The sequence below is a fragment of the Stigmatopora nigra genome, chromosome 2 (genome assembly GCF_051989575.1).
Source record: "Stigmatopora nigra isolate UIUO_SnigA chromosome 2, RoL_Snig_1.1, whole genome shotgun sequence".
Lineage (NCBI taxonomy): Eukaryota > Metazoa > Chordata > Actinopteri > Syngnathiformes > Syngnathidae > Stigmatopora > Stigmatopora nigra.
This window is the reverse complement of record NC_135509.1, coordinates 17,857,569-17,873,433: the sequence shown is the minus strand read 5'-3', so window position 1 is coordinate 17,873,433 and position 15,865 is coordinate 17,857,569. Positions and strand designations below refer to the sequence as shown.

The following is a 15,865-nucleotide window of genomic DNA, read 5'->3' as shown; positions in this document are numbered from 1 at the left end:
TTCAGCGTTTTCTTCCACTGCTGGAAAGGCTGACTGGAGGGATTAGTGTGCATGAGCAAAGCAATATGTTCTCTAAGAGAGTCAACAAAAACTGAGGCATTCTCCACCCTCGATGCCTTTCCTCTTTTGTTTATTCAACATCTGCGAATCACATGTGGCACAGCTGTACTAGACCAGCCAGTTTTCCTGCTGTCCACATTCTATCCACCAGCAGACATGAACAAAGAAGAATCATTCTAAAGGAATGGTGATGGAAAATTACTACATTGTGCTACATTCATATTAGTCTACAACTGGATAAAAAACACAAACTGAACATCTGCCCATTGTTGGTGCTCTTGAAGCACTCGGCACACCCTCTTTTGTGCTTAAACGTGATCAGTTATTTAATAAATTATCATAAATTGAGCCACTTGAAAAATCCTTTAAAAACTCAAAGCCAGTGGAAACGGGGATGTCTTATTGGACATAAATTTGAATGTTCTGAACACTAAATTGACCACAATGGCTGAAAAAAAAACATTAATGGGTGTGTAGACTGTATATTTGTTCATTTTCCAAACTGCTTCTTCTTAAAAGGGTCACAGGGTGCTGGAACCTTGATGTCATGATCGGCGTGCGATATGGCTATTTTTTGAGTATCGGACCGTATCAGATTTGATCAGAAGGTGAAATTCAAACCAGTGGTCATGTCATTTCAGTACCGGTGTTTTTTTTTTTGGCTGTTGTAAATCAAACCACAAGAAATGTATAACTGTTGCGTGATACTATGGTCTAATATTTGAAAATAGAATTCTTGAACAGGTCAATTCAATTAAAAAAAAATACTCATTACATTATTTATCTATTCTAAAATAATATATCTGATTGGCAAAAAAAATCTGTAAAAAATCTGATTTCAAGTAAAAAAAATCCTCATCTTCGGCCAATTGGAGGGTACAAGGAGACGGACAAGCACTCACACTCATCCATATCTAGAAGACATTTTGAGTGTTCAACCAGCCTACCCTGCATGTTTTTTGGAGAGTCGGAGGAAACCGGAAGACCCGGAGAAAATCCACACAACCATGCAAACTCTACACAGTGAGGAACAACCTGGGATCAAACTCTCGACCCCAGAATAATGAGGCTGATGTGTGAACCACTCATCAAAATGTGTGCATAAATTACTCTACGTTACATAAGAAGTATAAAAATGGTTTTGCTTGAGAATAAGCACCCTTTAACCCCCCGAGTTGACTACGTAAAATGTACATTAATGATCATCAATGCAATTTTTGCAAGTACATTCTGTAGCCCCCAATATCAACGTTGCCCTGTCCTCTTGCCATAAATAATTCTATGGAGTGTTCAGAACAAACACAAAGATATTGTGGCATTTTTTTCTTTACATACTGCACATTTTTTGGAAGAATCGACTCACTACTTTTGTGACTTTGAAAACCCTGCCCCCATTCTGCAGAGAAGTATGTCTGCCGTTTCAGACCTGGGGTCTGTTCCTTCAAATTTCAGCCACGTGGTTAGGGTAGAGATGCTGCTGCCTTCATGTCCTCCCATTTAGCTTTTTCTCCTGGCTACTAAATCCAAACACATAATTATTTTTACCAGGATTAATTTATTACAGGCAAAGTAACGCACATTAATCTGCATAAAGGTTCACATTTTCTGACTGTACTTAATGCATGCATGATTTTGCATAATCCAAAACTATTTGGGAGCGAATGGAATATATAATTCCCATTTGGTACTAGAGTACAGATTTCCCACAGTACGTAAAGGCAACATGAGCACCAGTGGTCAGACGCATAGTACAGATGTTTCCAGTTGTCCGATCTTCTTCGTCCTTTTTGGTAAGTTTGTTTTAATTTAAAAAGTACATGCATGCAATTTACTATTACTTGTCAAATAAACGGGATAAACTGTTGACGTCGTGGCCGATGGATTATTTAAATGTGTGTTTTCGAACATAATCTGTTCACTTTCTAGTAAAATTAAATCTTAGCAGTTGTTTTAAAATACCTTTTTATTTACATTATAGAGCGTTCACCCCAAACTATTAAATGAAACATTATTCCCTTAATTAGACAGCAGCCAATTACGAATAGTCCTTATATAACAAGTGACACACCCCCAATTTGTATACGTTGTGAAGACCTGTTCATTATCAGTAAAACCGACTACTTATGCTTATGCCATTGCAGGGTTAATACATTTAATTTATATTTTTATATGACTATATTTACTAAACGAACAGTCATACTAAATATCTCATCTCATATCATTTTTGAACCGCTTTAACTTCACTAGCGTTGCGGGGGTGCTGGAGCCAATCCCAGCTGACTTCGGGGCAGAGTGAGGGGACACCCTGAATTGGTGGCCAGCCAATCACAGGGCACAAGGAGACAAACACTAAAAAAACTGATTTGTCTCCTGGTTTGCAACTCAATGACGGAAAATGATACATTTACTTTTTATTTTCACACTAAATCTCGTATTTTTGAATAAAACAACCGTTTAAGTCAATACACATGTTTCAGAATCTTTTAGCTGTACCGATCAACATACAGTTATATTATCACTGTAAAATGTAGACCTCCTTGGCCATAAACCAGATTGCAGGACTTTGCTCAAAATCATGCAATCAATCGTTCTGATCCATTGTTTGTGTTTCCCTTTTTGTTTGTGTCAGGATTTTTGTCCTGGAGGACAGTGGAGATAGATGGTTGTCCTTTAGAATCTTGCCAAAAACAGAAAAGATCCACTTTGGAGGTCAAATGTTGAAGTCCTCAAAGTGGAAATGCCTAAAATATGCTTTACTCCATCCCACCTTGTTGAACTCGCAACTAAAGCCAAAATATGAAGACTCTAAGGAGGAAGGGATGCTACGTAAAAGGAGATGTTATGTGTACAATGCTTCTTCTGCTTCTCTTCTCCTTGCTGCTCTACTTACGACAGGTACACCCAAATGCATTCAAATATTACAAAGGAATTATAGTGCACAAATCTCCTATTATTATTAATCCTAACTGAGGCTATAACGTTACAGGTCCTTCTGTCCGATGAATGGGATAAGTCAACATGGAAATTGGAAATCTTCCACCCTACCAGCTCCAGTCGAAGCTTGCTTGGAACTGACGAATCCAGAGTGGCAAAGGAGTCCCCACAAGTAAGATTTAGCAAGCATTCAGACCTTCCAGCAGAGTCAAAGTGTAATTTAAAGCAGTGATCCCCAATCACCGGTCCGCGAGCCACCTAGTGCCGGTCTGGCAACTTTTTCACCCTATCGCCCTTCTACTTTAAATGAGAAAAGTTGTTACAATGATAAAAGCAGTTATTGCCCTCCTCATCAGCCGGTCTGTAAGAAAATAAAAACAGCTTTACCGGTCCGCGGTGAGAAAAAGGTTGGGGACCGCTGGCTTAATGTATATTAACTAACCAGTTTCCTAATGACCGTTCCTTCTTTAATCATTTTTTTAGTTAGTATATTATCATAGGAATGTGTCTCTTTCACTTTTCACTCTGCACTTCACATGGTCATTCATTCATCCTCTGGACATCTTATTCTAACAGAGAATGATGAAATACTGCAAAGGGGAAAGTAAGAGAGAACTACAGTTCTCACTAGGAAACGTATGAGTACTTTCACAGGACGTAATGAGGCATTTTCTCCTTGTAGTCAAGTGTCTCAAATCTTTTGACCACGGCTCTACTTAATATCCGTTTTAAAAATGGGTTCTAGATTTCATTAGGCAAGAAAGAGAAGGTGTATCACTCTGACAATCACATTATTCTGTATACTGCTGAATGCATCTACTTAAGTCAGAATGGACAATGCAAATGAAAACTTATCTCTGACATACTATTCATACTACACTTGTTTGTGAAAATATATTATTAACAAAAAACATACGTTTACCGTATTTTCCACACTATAATTGCAGTTTATTGTTTTATAGTTTGAATGGGGGTGCGACTTATATGTGCAAATAAAGTAGTACAGTGTTCCCCCGCTACTTCGCGGTTCAGCTACCGCGGACTCAGAGCTTCGCAGATTTTCTTGGGAAAAAAAATACAAATATTACATTGAAACAACATATTTTACAGGTTTTTTGTTATAACATGGATTTCACTCTCTCTACCCGCATTCTATATGGTGTACTGTATACAGGGGGGTACTTTTTTTAAAATAAGAAAAAAAATGTTTTTTAAAAAAATGTTTTTTTTTTGGAATTAAATTCAAATTAAGCATGTTTGAAGGGGAATCCCTACTTCGTGGAAATTCACTTATCGCGGGTGGTCCCGGTCCCCATTAACCGCGATAACCAAGGGAACACTGTATATCATTTTACATGTTATTTTTAAACTGAACCGCAAGATGGAGCCCCGTACATGTGTTGATAATTTCCTAAGTAGAATTGCCTGTAAAACAACTGAAAAGGGCTTAACAAATTTTAAATAAATATTTTGGAGGTTCAAAAATATACTGAGCATGTTGTCGCACCCAAAGAAAACCCACGCAAATCCGAAAATGGTTTGGCATTTGTACTGATCCACAGAAAGTTAGATACTACAATTAATGAGTAAATTTTGTGATTTCATTAAGCTTTCATCAACTGTCCTCTATTCTTATCTGTTCCAATTTGTAGTCTGCAGTCAGACGCTCTGGACCTCATCTCCCTCCATGCGAACCCAATTCAAAACACACTCAGCCTAAGTCCAAAGCTCATTCCAAATCCAAAGAAAAGACTAAGTCCAGACACAAGAGCATCAGTCCGACGAAGACTAGTGTTCCACTGCCGACTCTACCACTCTTTGACTTTGAGGGTTACCTGCGAGACAAGGACAATCGGAACTTCCGGATGCTCATCGATCAACCTCGGAAATGTCATCTGGAAGGCTCCAAAGCAGCTGGACAAAGTCGCGAGCTCTACATGCTCATTGCAGTGAAATCTGTAGCTGCAGATTTTGATAAGCGGCAGGTAAGCGATTTCCAATACAGTGTTACCTCGAGATACAAACTTAATGCGTTCCGGGACTGAGCTCGTATGTCGATTTTCTCGTAACTCAAACGAATGATTCCCATAGAAATGTACTAAAAACAAATGAATTCGTTTCAACCCTCTGAAAAACATCAAAAACAGGATATTGGATTGGAAAAACATTTTTATTTGCTCTAATTCGCCATCTATTAACAAAGTAACAAATAACTAGTGGTTTAATAGTACTCAAATGTGTTTAATAGTTCTAGAATTAGATGGATTTCGGAAGGGAGGGAGAGTGACAGAGAGGGGGGAGAGGTGGACTTTTTGCAAGGCAACTTCCTCGTAACATAACATCAACAAATTTAAATGAACTTGGATTATGATGCAGACACACTCAAAAATAAATGTAATCTAACTTTACACTAAACTTAATTCTAATTTTGTTTTAATTTTTTATACATTTTCCTCTCTCTTGCCTCTATTTGCCCCGCCTCCACCCTTACTTCCAGATGCAACCTATCGAGGGTTGTTTGCTTTTGTCTTCCCTTCAAAATATTCCCAAAATGATGCACACAAATGTCCTCACAATAGGATAACGCATGACCACTTGCCAACTAGCCCAGGAAGAAGTTCTCCTCTCGTAATAGCGAACAAGCTCTGCCCTTATTACTGACTAAAGGGAAAAAACACTGAAAAAAATGCAATGCTCTGCCCAGTGCTCGTAGAGAGATTGAACGAGTGAGTTGCGACCAGATAGACAGTGCCCATGATTTTCTTATGACCAGCCTCTCACGTCCGCTGTATGCTCGTATATCAAAATTTGTCTTGTATCTCAAGATAATTATTTGCCCAAAATTTTAATCGTATTTCAAATTGCAAGTATGTTGGGGTATTACTGTATTTTTTTTTTTTTAAGTCCATAAAAATGTGAAAATCGACTCTAAATCTCACAGGCGCAAGTCACTCCCCTGTCTTCCGCTTGATACTAGGACTCAGCCCTGAATAAAAAGGTATTTATAATAGGGCTGATCCTACTTCGCAGTGTTTCGTATATTGCGACCATGTTTAGTCTCCAATAACCGCGATATTCAAGGGATTAATGTGTTATATTTTGTAGCATCCAGCGATTCAGACTTTTGTGGTTTGACACCTCCTGAAAAGAACACAATTGCGTCACCTCTGAGTAGATTCAATGAAGCAATGCAACATGCTTTTGATAGACAAAAGCCATAATTGGCATACATTGTTAATCTATCCTGCCAATATATGCAACTTTTTTTTTTCTGCTTCCTTTGTTTTAAACGTCATAAAACTTCTCATACAATTTATTTTGGGCCTTTGCCACCTGCCTTTGCGGGTGTCCACTCTTTCTAGGAATTGTTGTTGAACATGAATGATAGATTCATTAATAATTACGTTTAAATATAATTATCAAACACTGCAGGCTGACATCTGATTCAATCATTGACATTTAATTAAATAGGCATCTATGATAAGCAACCTTATAAGGGAATATACATCAAGACTTCCTCTCGGTCTCCGAAATATCCTCCCGAACAGTAATTTCTTGCAGTTTTAAAGCCATAAATCAAAACAATTACTTACTGATTAATCCAACTGCGTAAGCAAAAACAAACAATCCTTCATTCGACATAACAATTCCATAAAAAAGCGAGAAGGGCGTTATGATGTACACACTTGCATCTGCTGGTATCAAGAGTCCTTGACGGCTCTTCACTGCAAACCCAGATCAACAGTCCTCGGGGCCCGGGACTGGATGAGATGTCAGATAAACAGTCCTTGTGAGAGGACTAGATGCCTGGTTACGATCCCGAGTTCTCTTCAGACAATTTAAAGAAGCTTTCATACAAAAATGATTAAAATCACACATATATAATATCATTACAGAATAAACCCAACATGAACAAATAAAATTTCTCTCCATTTTAATTTTAATCAGGTGGTACGTAGGACCTGGGGTAAAGAAAACAGGTCTACCCGCACCGTCTTCCTGTTGGGGGTCCCCAAGAATCGCACTGCCTTGCCTCTCTGGAATCAGCTGCTGACCTACGAGAGTCAATCATTTAAGGACATTTTGCTATGGGATTTTGAAGACACCTTTTTCAACTTGACACTGAAGGAAACACACTTTCTGGAGTGGATCAACCACACGTGCCCTCATGTCAAGTCAGTACGACCAATTTGAACCAACCCACAGCTTTATTTCTTGTCTAAATTTGTTGTTGTTTTTTGCTGTATAGGTTTATCTTTAAAGGGGATGCTGATGTTTATGTCAATGTGGAGAACATTTTGGAGATGCTTCAAGGTGAAAAGTCAGACGAGGATCTTTTTGTCGGGGATATTATTGTTAATGCCAAACCCATTCGACGTCGCTCTTCCAAGTATTATGTCCCAGACTTTGTTTACGGTAGTGCTTTGTACCCATCTTATGCTGGGGGAGGAGGTTTCGTCATGTCTGGATATACAGCGCGGAGACTAAGTGCTTCCTGTCAACAGGTGTTTAACTGTGCCTTAAAATGGTACATATTTTGGGTTTTGCTCATACTTTTTTTTTCATTTCCAGGTAGAGCTATTCCCAATCGATGATGTGTTTCTGGGAATGTGCCTCCAACTCATTGGCATCAAGCCATTGCGGCACCGAGGTTTTCGAACCTTTGGCATTCCCCGCCCATCTGCCGCACCTCACCTTCAGACATTTGACCCGTGTTTTTACCGGGAGCTCATGGTGGTTCATAGTCTTAGTGTGCCTCAGATATGGCTCATGTGGAACCTGCTGCATGACCCCAAACTGAGCTGTCATAATAGGACCCAACCAACATCAACAGCCTTTAAATGGAAGCTAGGAGATTCAGAAGAAGAGGGGGAGACTAACTATGATGAGAATAGAGTCTTTGTCACACATGATTAACCTCCTGGAGGTAAGAATTAGAGCAGCGGTGTCAAACATACGGCCCGCGGGCCGGATCCGGCCCGTCTGGTGGTTTGGTACGGCCCGGGGAAGAAAGCTGCATTGTATAAAAAAATATGATTTTTTTTTAAAATGTGTAGTTCTTGTATTATCCGCCAGTGTTTTAGTACGTGCAGACAACATGAATGCAACATAGCGGCGGAACTAGGACCACCTTAACCTGATAAAATTTAACGTCTGTACAGCATCTATTGGCGACAATTGCATTAGTATCTACTTTTCCGTTTGCCTCGCACCCTCATCAGCAAAATGTCTTTGTCAAAAAGGAGAAAAGTACTTATTCTTTGCACTAATTATTAGTATTAGTGACTAATTCAAAGGAAAAAAAGTGGGCTTATTGTTAATTCTATGTAATTTTGAAATGAGTTTACTGGTCCGGCCCGCTTGATCTCAAATTAAGATGTATTCGGCCCGCAGACCAAAGGGAGTTTGACACCCCTGGTTTAGAGTCAAAAGCAATGAACAGATGAGTCAATGACATATCAGCCAAATTGGCTGACTAACAAATTGAAGCGAAAATAGACAAGACTTGTTTTTGTATTTGTTTTCTTTAGTGGTTTTGCTTTTAATATTCCCAGGTGACATCATTGTACCAAAATTACTGGCGTCAAATGGTTGGTATGAAAGAATCGATAATGTATTACAGATTGGCTGCCATTGTTGAAATATCAACATAAAATGCTAAAAAGCATCACATTCTGTGGGTTTACTTTACTAAACCAATGCTCAAATTTGGACTGATTATCAGTTTTATAGTCGTGAAAATACGGTAAACATGACGCAACAACTCACCTCTTGCTTGGCGAGATGACATTGGACAAAAAATAACAGCGATATAAGCAGACCAGAAGAAAATCATCTGATTCTGGAGGCTGAAAAGCCATGCATCACTAGTTTGGTAAAAAAACAGAAACACACAGATGGCAAAAGGAAGGGATTATAACGTAATAGAAATTGTGTTGACGTACAACAAACACATCCTGTGGTAATTTGTTTAAACTTGGTCATTTAACAAGAAACAAAAAACATTCATATTTTAGTTTAGTGATGGCATAAATAAATAAATAAATAAATACATAAATAAGTAAAAGGCATTGCCAATGTATTATTTATTTATTTATTTTATCTACTTTTATCCAGTTTCTTTGCATTTCTCATAGCAGAGAATAACAACACTATGAAAAGCTGACCATTGTTTTGAACAAACTAGACAAATAAACTGTCCTTTTTTTCTACATTGTACTGAAACAATAAACAAACAGATGCAGGTGATCATTTACGAGCTTTGGATTCTTGGGGGATGACAATAATGTTTGTGAAGTTTTACTTTTAAGAGGTTTCACATCTGGGCCATTTACTCTTTGTTCCCTCTTCAATGATATTTGGCTCGTATAGCACTGTTTTCTTTCGATTTGTTGGGGTCTCATGGCTCTTGCCAGAGGGGTTGCATCTTTTTATTTTCTTTGTTTGAGATGAAGAAGGAAGACAGGCAGTAGATGGCAATTTGGAGTTTATTTGGTCCACAATTAGAGGATTAAGTTACGGAAGTTTATTATATACAACCAGGGGCTTTTTTATTTTTAACATTCACATGTCTTGTGATTTCAGAGTAGAGCTAGGGTTCAACCTTGTAATGGTCAAATGGAAGTACTTTCATTGAGAGCTAGAGATATGTCTGGTTAACAACAATGTAGTTATTTCAGAAGGCAGCAAGAAATTACATTGAGGTACTGCTGGGAGTTGAACCCAGGATCTCCTGTTTACTAGACAGGCACTTTGACCAGCTAATCCACAGCACCTACAATATCAAAAGTCTTTATCAAACTCTCTTCGGCTCATCAAACTCAGATCTTTATTAATAAAGGACTTTCTTAAAATAATTTGAAGGTTTCATCCCACATCTTGAAAAAATTACCGCTTTTAAAACCGATGGGTATCCAAATCCCTCTAGTGCCAAAGGAACATTATTTTTTTACTTCAGAGTCAATTATAGACTTCGCAGGGCAATTGAGTCTGCTATTGGGTCTGATATACGTCTCTGGGTGGGCTCGAACCACCAGCCTCCCGGTTAACAGCCGAGCGCGCTGACCGATTGCGCCACAGAGACACTGCTTACCGTGAGATGTGTCCATCTGAAACAATGACCAAACAACTAGCTCAAAAGACCTTAAAAAGTGAATACAATTGCTATGTCTTAAAAAAAATATTCAGCTGAAATATTGGATCCAGAAAAACATGTGAGATGTTGAAAGTCAGTGGTACAAAGTTAACATTCACATGTATTGTGATTTCAGAGGAGAGCTAGGGTTCAACCTTGTAATGGTCAAATGGAAGTACTTTCATTGAGAGCTAGAGATTTGTTTCTCAACAACAATGTAGTTATTTCAGAAGGCAGCAAGAAATGACATTGAGGTACTGCTGGGAGTTGAACCCAGAATCTCCTGGTTACTAGACAGACACTTGGACCAGCTAAGCCACAGCACCTACAATATTTGTCGTCTTATCAAACTCTCTTCTGTTAATCAAATTTAGGGCTTTTAAAACAAGACTTTCTTCAAATAATTTGAAGGTGTCACCGCTAATCTTGAAAAAATCTACCATTTTTAAAAACGATGGGTATCCATATCCTTCTATTGCTAAAGGAACATTAAAATCAAAAAGATCAAATCACACAACAAAATCTCTGAAGAAAAAAAGCTCCAGGTGCATTTTAAACTACTATCCATTGCCAACAGCTGAGTGTGCTGGACAAGTAACTCTCAATTATGGGAAGATTTAAACAGTTAACCAACTTTCAGTAACATGTGGGAGATTCATCTAATTGACTTGTATTTTCAGGGAGATTGTACACCCAGGCACTCAGTAGCGGTAATATATTCTGCTTGTCTGATATACGTCTCTGGGTGGGCTCGAACCACCCACCTCTCGGTTAACGGCCGAGCGCGCTGACCGTTTGCGCCACAGTGACACTGATATTATTGAGATTTGTCCATCTGAAACAATAACCAAACAACTAGCTCAATGGACTTTAAAAGGTGAATACAAATGCCATGTCTTAAAAAAAACATTCTGCTGAAATATCGGATCCGGAAACAGACAGAAATACATGTGAAATGTTGAAAGTCAGTCAAGTTAACATTCACATGTCTTGTGATTTCAGAGGACAGCTAGGGGTCAATCTTGTAAATGTCAAACAGGACTACTTTCATTGAGAGCTACAGATTTGTCTCTTCAACGACAATGTAGTTATTTCAGAAGGCAGCAAGAAACGACATTGAGGTACTGCTGGGAGTCGAACCCAGGATCTCCTGTTTACTAGACAGGCACTTTGACCAGCTAAGCCACAGCACCTACAATATCAAAGGTCTTTATGAAACTCTTTTCGGCTCATCAAACTCAGGGCTTATTAATAAAAGACTTTCTTCAAATAATTTGAAGGTTTCATCCCACATCTTGAAAAAAATACCACTTTCAAAAACAATGGGTATCCAAATCCCTCTATTGCCAAAGGAACATTATTTTTTTACTTGAGAGTTAACTATAGACTTCACAGGGCAATTGAGTTTGCTATTTGGGTTGACACAAACAACTATGCATTGCCAACAGCTGAATATGCTGGACAAGTAACTCTCAATTTAGGCAGGTTTTAAACAATGAACCGACTCTCAGTACCATGTTTGAGCTCCATCTCAATGACTTACTTTTCTGTGGGGTTTGCACAATCAGACTCTAACTAACAGCTATATTCTCTACTCATCTAATATACGTCTCTGGGTGGGCTCAAACCACCAACCTCTCGGTTAACAGCTGAGCGCGCTGACCGATTGCGCCACAGAGACACTGCTTACCATGAGATGTGTCCATCTGAAACAATGACCAAACAACTAGCTCAAAGGGCCTTAAAAAGTGAATCCAATTGCTATGTCTTAAAAAATATTCAGCTGAAATATTGGATCCAGAAATACATGTGAGATGTTGAAAGTCAGTGGTACAAAGTTAACATTCACATGTCTTGTGATTTCAGAGGAGAGCTAGGGTTCAACCTTGTAATGGTCAAATGGAAGTACTTTCATTGAGAGCTAGAGATTTGTTCCTCAACAACAATGTAGTTATTTCTGAACTCAGCAAGAAATGACATTGAGGTACTGCTGGGAGTTGAACCCAGGATCTCCTGTTTACTAGACAGGCACTTTGACCAGCTAAGCCACAGCACCGACCAGACTAGATGCTTTTATCAAACTCTCTTCAACTCATCAAACTCAGGGCTGGCTTATTAATACAAGACTTTCTTTGAAATAATTTGAAGGTGTCACCGCTCATCTTGAAAAAATCGACCACTTTTAAAAACGATGGTTATCCAAATCCTTCTATTGCTAAAGGAACATTGAAATCAAAAAGATCAAATCACACAACAAAATCTCTGAAGAAAAAAAGCTCCAGGTGCATTTTAAACTACTATCCATGGCCAACAGCTGAGTGTACTGAACAAGTAACTCTCAATTGACGGACTATTTAAACAGTGAACCAACTTTCAGTAACATGTGGGAGATTCACCTAATTGACTTGTATTTTCAGGGGGATTGTTCACTCAGACACTCAGTGGCAGCAATATTTTCTGCTTTTCAGATATACGTCTCTGGGTGGGCTTGAACCACCAGCCTCCCGATTAACAGCCGAGCACGCTGACCGATTGCGCCACAGAGACACTGATATTAATGAGATTTGTCCATCTGAAACAATAACCAAACAACTAGCTCAATGGACTTTAAAAAGGTGAATACAAATGCTATGTCTTAAAAAAAACATTATGCTGAAATATCAGATCCGGAAACAGACAGAAATACATGTGAAATGTTGAAAGTCAGTCAAGTTAACATTCACGTCTTGTGATTTCTGAGGAGAGCTAGGGTTCAACCTTGTAAATGTCAAACAGGACTACTTTCATTGAGAGCTAGAGATTTGTCTCTTCAACAACAATGTAGTTATTTCAGAACTCAGCAAGAAATGACATTGAGGTACTGCTGGGAGTCGAACCCAGGATCTCCTGTTTACTAGACAGGCACTTTGACCAGCTAAGCCACAGCACCTACAATATCATAAATTTTTATCAAACTCTTTTTGGCTCATCAAATTCAGAGCTTTATTAATAAAGGACTTTCTAAAAATAATTTGAAGGTTTCATCCCACATCTTGAAAAAATTACCGCTTTTAAAAACAATGTGTATCCAAATACCTCTATTGTCAAAGGAACATTATTTTTTTACTTGAGAGTCAACTATAGACTTCTCAGGGCATTTGAGTCTGCTATTTGGGTTGACCCAAACAACTATGTATGTATCTATGTGTACTAACTACTAACAGCTGAATATGCTGGACAAGTAACTCTCAATTGAGGCAGGTTTTAAACATTGAACCAACTCTCAGTACCATGTTGGAGCTTCATCTCAATGATTTACTTTTCTGTGGGGTTTGCTCAATCAGACTCTAACTAACAGCTATATTCTCTATTTATCTAATATATGTCTCTGGGTGGGCTCGAACCACCAACCTCTCGGTTAACAGCCGAGCGCGCTGACCGATTGCGCCACAGAGACACTGCTTACCACGAGATGTGTCCATTTAAGACAATGATCAAACAACTAGCTCAAAGGGCCTTAAAAAGTGAATACAATTGCTTTGTCTCAAAAAAAATATTCAGCTGAAATATTGGATCCAGAAATACATGTGAGATGTTGAAAGTCAGTGGTACAAAGTTAACATTCACATGTCTTGGGATTTCAGAGGAGAGCTAGGGTTCAACCTTGTAATGGTCAAATGGAAGTACTTTCTTCGAGAGCTAGAGATTTGTCTCTCAACAACAATGTAGTTATTTCATAAGGCAGCAAGAAATGACATTGAGGTACTGCTGGGAGTTGAACCCAGGATCTCCTGTTTACTAGACAGGCGCTTTGACCAGCTAAGCCACAGCACCGACAATACTGGATGTTTTTATCAAACTCTCTTCAACTCATCAAACTCAGGGCTGGCTTATTAATGCAAGACTTTCTTTTAAATAATTTGAAGGTGTCACCAGTCATCTTGAAAAAATCTACCACTTTTAAAAACGATGGTTATCCAAATCCTTCTATTGCTAAAGGAACATTGAAATCAAAAAGATCAAATCACACAACAAAATCTCTGAAGCAAAAAAGCTCCAGGTGCATTTTAAACTACTATACATTGCCAACAGCTGAGTGTACCGAACAAGTAACCCTCAATTGACAGACTATTTAAACAGTGAACCAAATTTCAGTAACATGTGGGAGATTCATCTAATTGACTTGTATTTTCAGGGGGACTGTTCACTCAGACACTCAGTATTTTCTGCTTGTCAGATATACGTCTCTGGGTGGGCTCGAACCACCAGCCTCCCGGTTAACAGCCGAGCGCGCTGACCGATCGCGCCACAGAGTCACTGATTCTAATCAGATTTGTCCATCTGAAACAATAACCAAACAACTAGCTCAATGGACTTTAAAAGGTGAATACAAATGCTATGTCTTAAAAAAAAACATTCTGCTGAAATATCGGATCCGGAAACAGACAGAAATACATGTGAAATGTTGAAAGTCAGTCAAGTTAACATTCACATGTCTTGTGATTTCTGAGGAGAGTTAGGGTTCAACTTTGTAAAGGTCAAACAGAACTACTTTCATTGCGAGCTCGAGATTTGTCTCTTCAACAATAATGTAGTTATTTCAGAACTCAGCAAGAAATGACATTGAGGTACTGCTGGGAGTCGAACCCAGGATCTCCTGTTTACTAGACAGGCACTTTGACCAGCTAAGCCACAGCACCTACAGTTTCAAAAGTCTTCATCAACCTCTCTTCAGCTAATCAAACTCAGGGCATATTAATACAAGACTTTCTTCAAATAATTTGAAGGTTTCAACCATCATCTTGAAAAATCTACAATTTTTAAAAATGATGGGTATCCAAATCCTTCTAATGCTAAAGGAACATTAAGATCAAAAAGATCAAATCACACTTCAAAATTCTCTAAAGAAAAAAACCTCATGGTGCATTTAAAACTTCCATCTCACACTCAACTGTAGAGTTCTGAGGGCAATTGTGTTTGCTATCTGGGTTGACCTAAACAACTAGCCATTGGCAACAGCTGAATATGCTAGACAAGTAAATCTCGATTAAAGGAGGTTTCAGATGATGAACCAACCCTCAATTACACATGGGAGCTTCATCTAATTGACTTGTATTTATAGGTGGAACTGAACACAGACTCTAAATAACAGCTATATTCTCTACTTATCTGATATACGGCGCTGGGTAGGGTCAAACCACTAACCTCCCGGTTAACAGCCGAGCGCGCTGACCGATAGCGCCACAGAGACACTGCTTACTAAGAGATGTGTCCATCTGAAACAATGACCAAACAACTAGCTCAAAGGGCCTTAAAAAGTGAATCCAATTGCTATGTCTTAAAAAATATTCAGCTGAAATATTGGATCCAGAAATACATGTGAGATGTTGAAAGTCAGTGGTACAAAGTTAACATTCACATGTCTTGTGATTTCAGAGGAGAGCTAGGGTTCAACCTTGTAATGGTCAAATGGAAGTACTTACATTGAGAGCTAGAGATTTTTCTCTCAACAACAATGTAGTTATTTCAGAACTCAGCAAGAAATGACATTGAGGTACTGCTGGGAGTTGAACCCAGGATCTCCTGTTTACTAGACAGGCACTTTGACCAGCTAATTGATTTGTATTTTCAGGGGGATTGTACACTCAGGCAATCAGTAACAGTGATGTTTTCTGAAATACGTCCCTGGGTGGGCTCGAACCACCAGCCTCCCGGTTAACAGCCGAGCGCGCTGACCGATTGCGCCACAGAGACACT

The 15,865-nt window shown here is 38.8% G+C and overlaps 1 protein-coding gene and 9 non-coding genes across 10 annotated transcripts; 1 reads left to right on the top strand and 9 right to left on the bottom strand.

Annotated features, from left to right (window-relative positions):
- The first annotated feature begins 1,649 nt into the window (after positions 1 to 1,649).
- Positions 1,650 to 9,166, top strand: b3gnt9 (UDP-GlcNAc:betaGal beta-1,3-N-acetylglucosaminyltransferase 9). The gene is made up of 7 exons (XM_077710297.1): positions 1,650 to 1,850; positions 2,690 to 2,955; positions 3,047 to 3,166; positions 4,647 to 4,979; positions 6,943 to 7,169; positions 7,244 to 7,499; positions 7,567 to 9,166. Exons 2-7 carry the CDS (start codon positions 2,857 to 2,859, stop codon positions 7,909 to 7,911), a joined length of 1,380 nt encoding a protein of 459 aa, XP_077566423.1. The 5' UTR covers positions 1,650 to 1,850; positions 2,690 to 2,856; the 3' UTR covers positions 7,912 to 9,166.
- A 530-nt stretch (positions 9,167 to 9,696) lies between these two features.
- Positions 9,697 to 9,770, bottom strand: trnat-agu (transfer RNA threonine (anticodon AGU)). Its single transcript has one exon. It is a non-coding gene; the product is annotated as a tRNA-Thr (tRNA).
- A 234-nt stretch (positions 9,771 to 10,004) lies between these two features.
- trnan-guu (transfer RNA asparagine (anticodon GUU)) lies at positions 10,005 to 10,078 on the bottom strand. The gene has a single exon. It is a non-coding gene; the product is annotated as a tRNA-Asn (tRNA).
- Positions 10,079 to 11,248: 1,170 nt separating this feature from the next.
- On the bottom strand, positions 11,249 to 11,322 carry trnat-agu (transfer RNA threonine (anticodon AGU)). Its single transcript has one exon. It is a non-coding gene; the product is annotated as a tRNA-Thr (tRNA).
- Positions 11,323 to 12,111: 789 nt separating this feature from the next.
- On the bottom strand, positions 12,112 to 12,185 carry trnat-agu (transfer RNA threonine (anticodon AGU)). The gene has a single exon. It is a non-coding gene; the product is annotated as a tRNA-Thr (tRNA).
- Positions 12,186 to 12,984: 799 nt separating this feature from the next.
- trnat-agu (transfer RNA threonine (anticodon AGU)) lies at positions 12,985 to 13,058 on the bottom strand. The gene has a single exon. It is a non-coding gene; the product is annotated as a tRNA-Thr (tRNA).
- A 433-nt stretch (positions 13,059 to 13,491) lies between these two features.
- On the bottom strand, positions 13,492 to 13,565 carry trnan-guu (transfer RNA asparagine (anticodon GUU)). Its single transcript has one exon. It is a non-coding gene; the product is annotated as a tRNA-Asn (tRNA).
- A 303-nt stretch (positions 13,566 to 13,868) lies between these two features.
- Positions 13,869 to 13,942, bottom strand: trnat-agu (transfer RNA threonine (anticodon AGU)). The gene has a single exon. It is a non-coding gene; the product is annotated as a tRNA-Thr (tRNA).
- Positions 13,943 to 14,734: 792 nt separating this feature from the next.
- trnat-agu (transfer RNA threonine (anticodon AGU)) lies at positions 14,735 to 14,808 on the bottom strand. The gene has a single exon. It is a non-coding gene; the product is annotated as a tRNA-Thr (tRNA).
- Positions 14,809 to 15,788: 980 nt separating this feature from the next.
- trnan-guu (transfer RNA asparagine (anticodon GUU)) lies at positions 15,789 to 15,862 on the bottom strand. The gene has a single exon. It is a non-coding gene; the product is annotated as a tRNA-Asn (tRNA).
- Between the last annotated feature and the right edge of the window lie 3 nt (positions 15,863 to 15,865).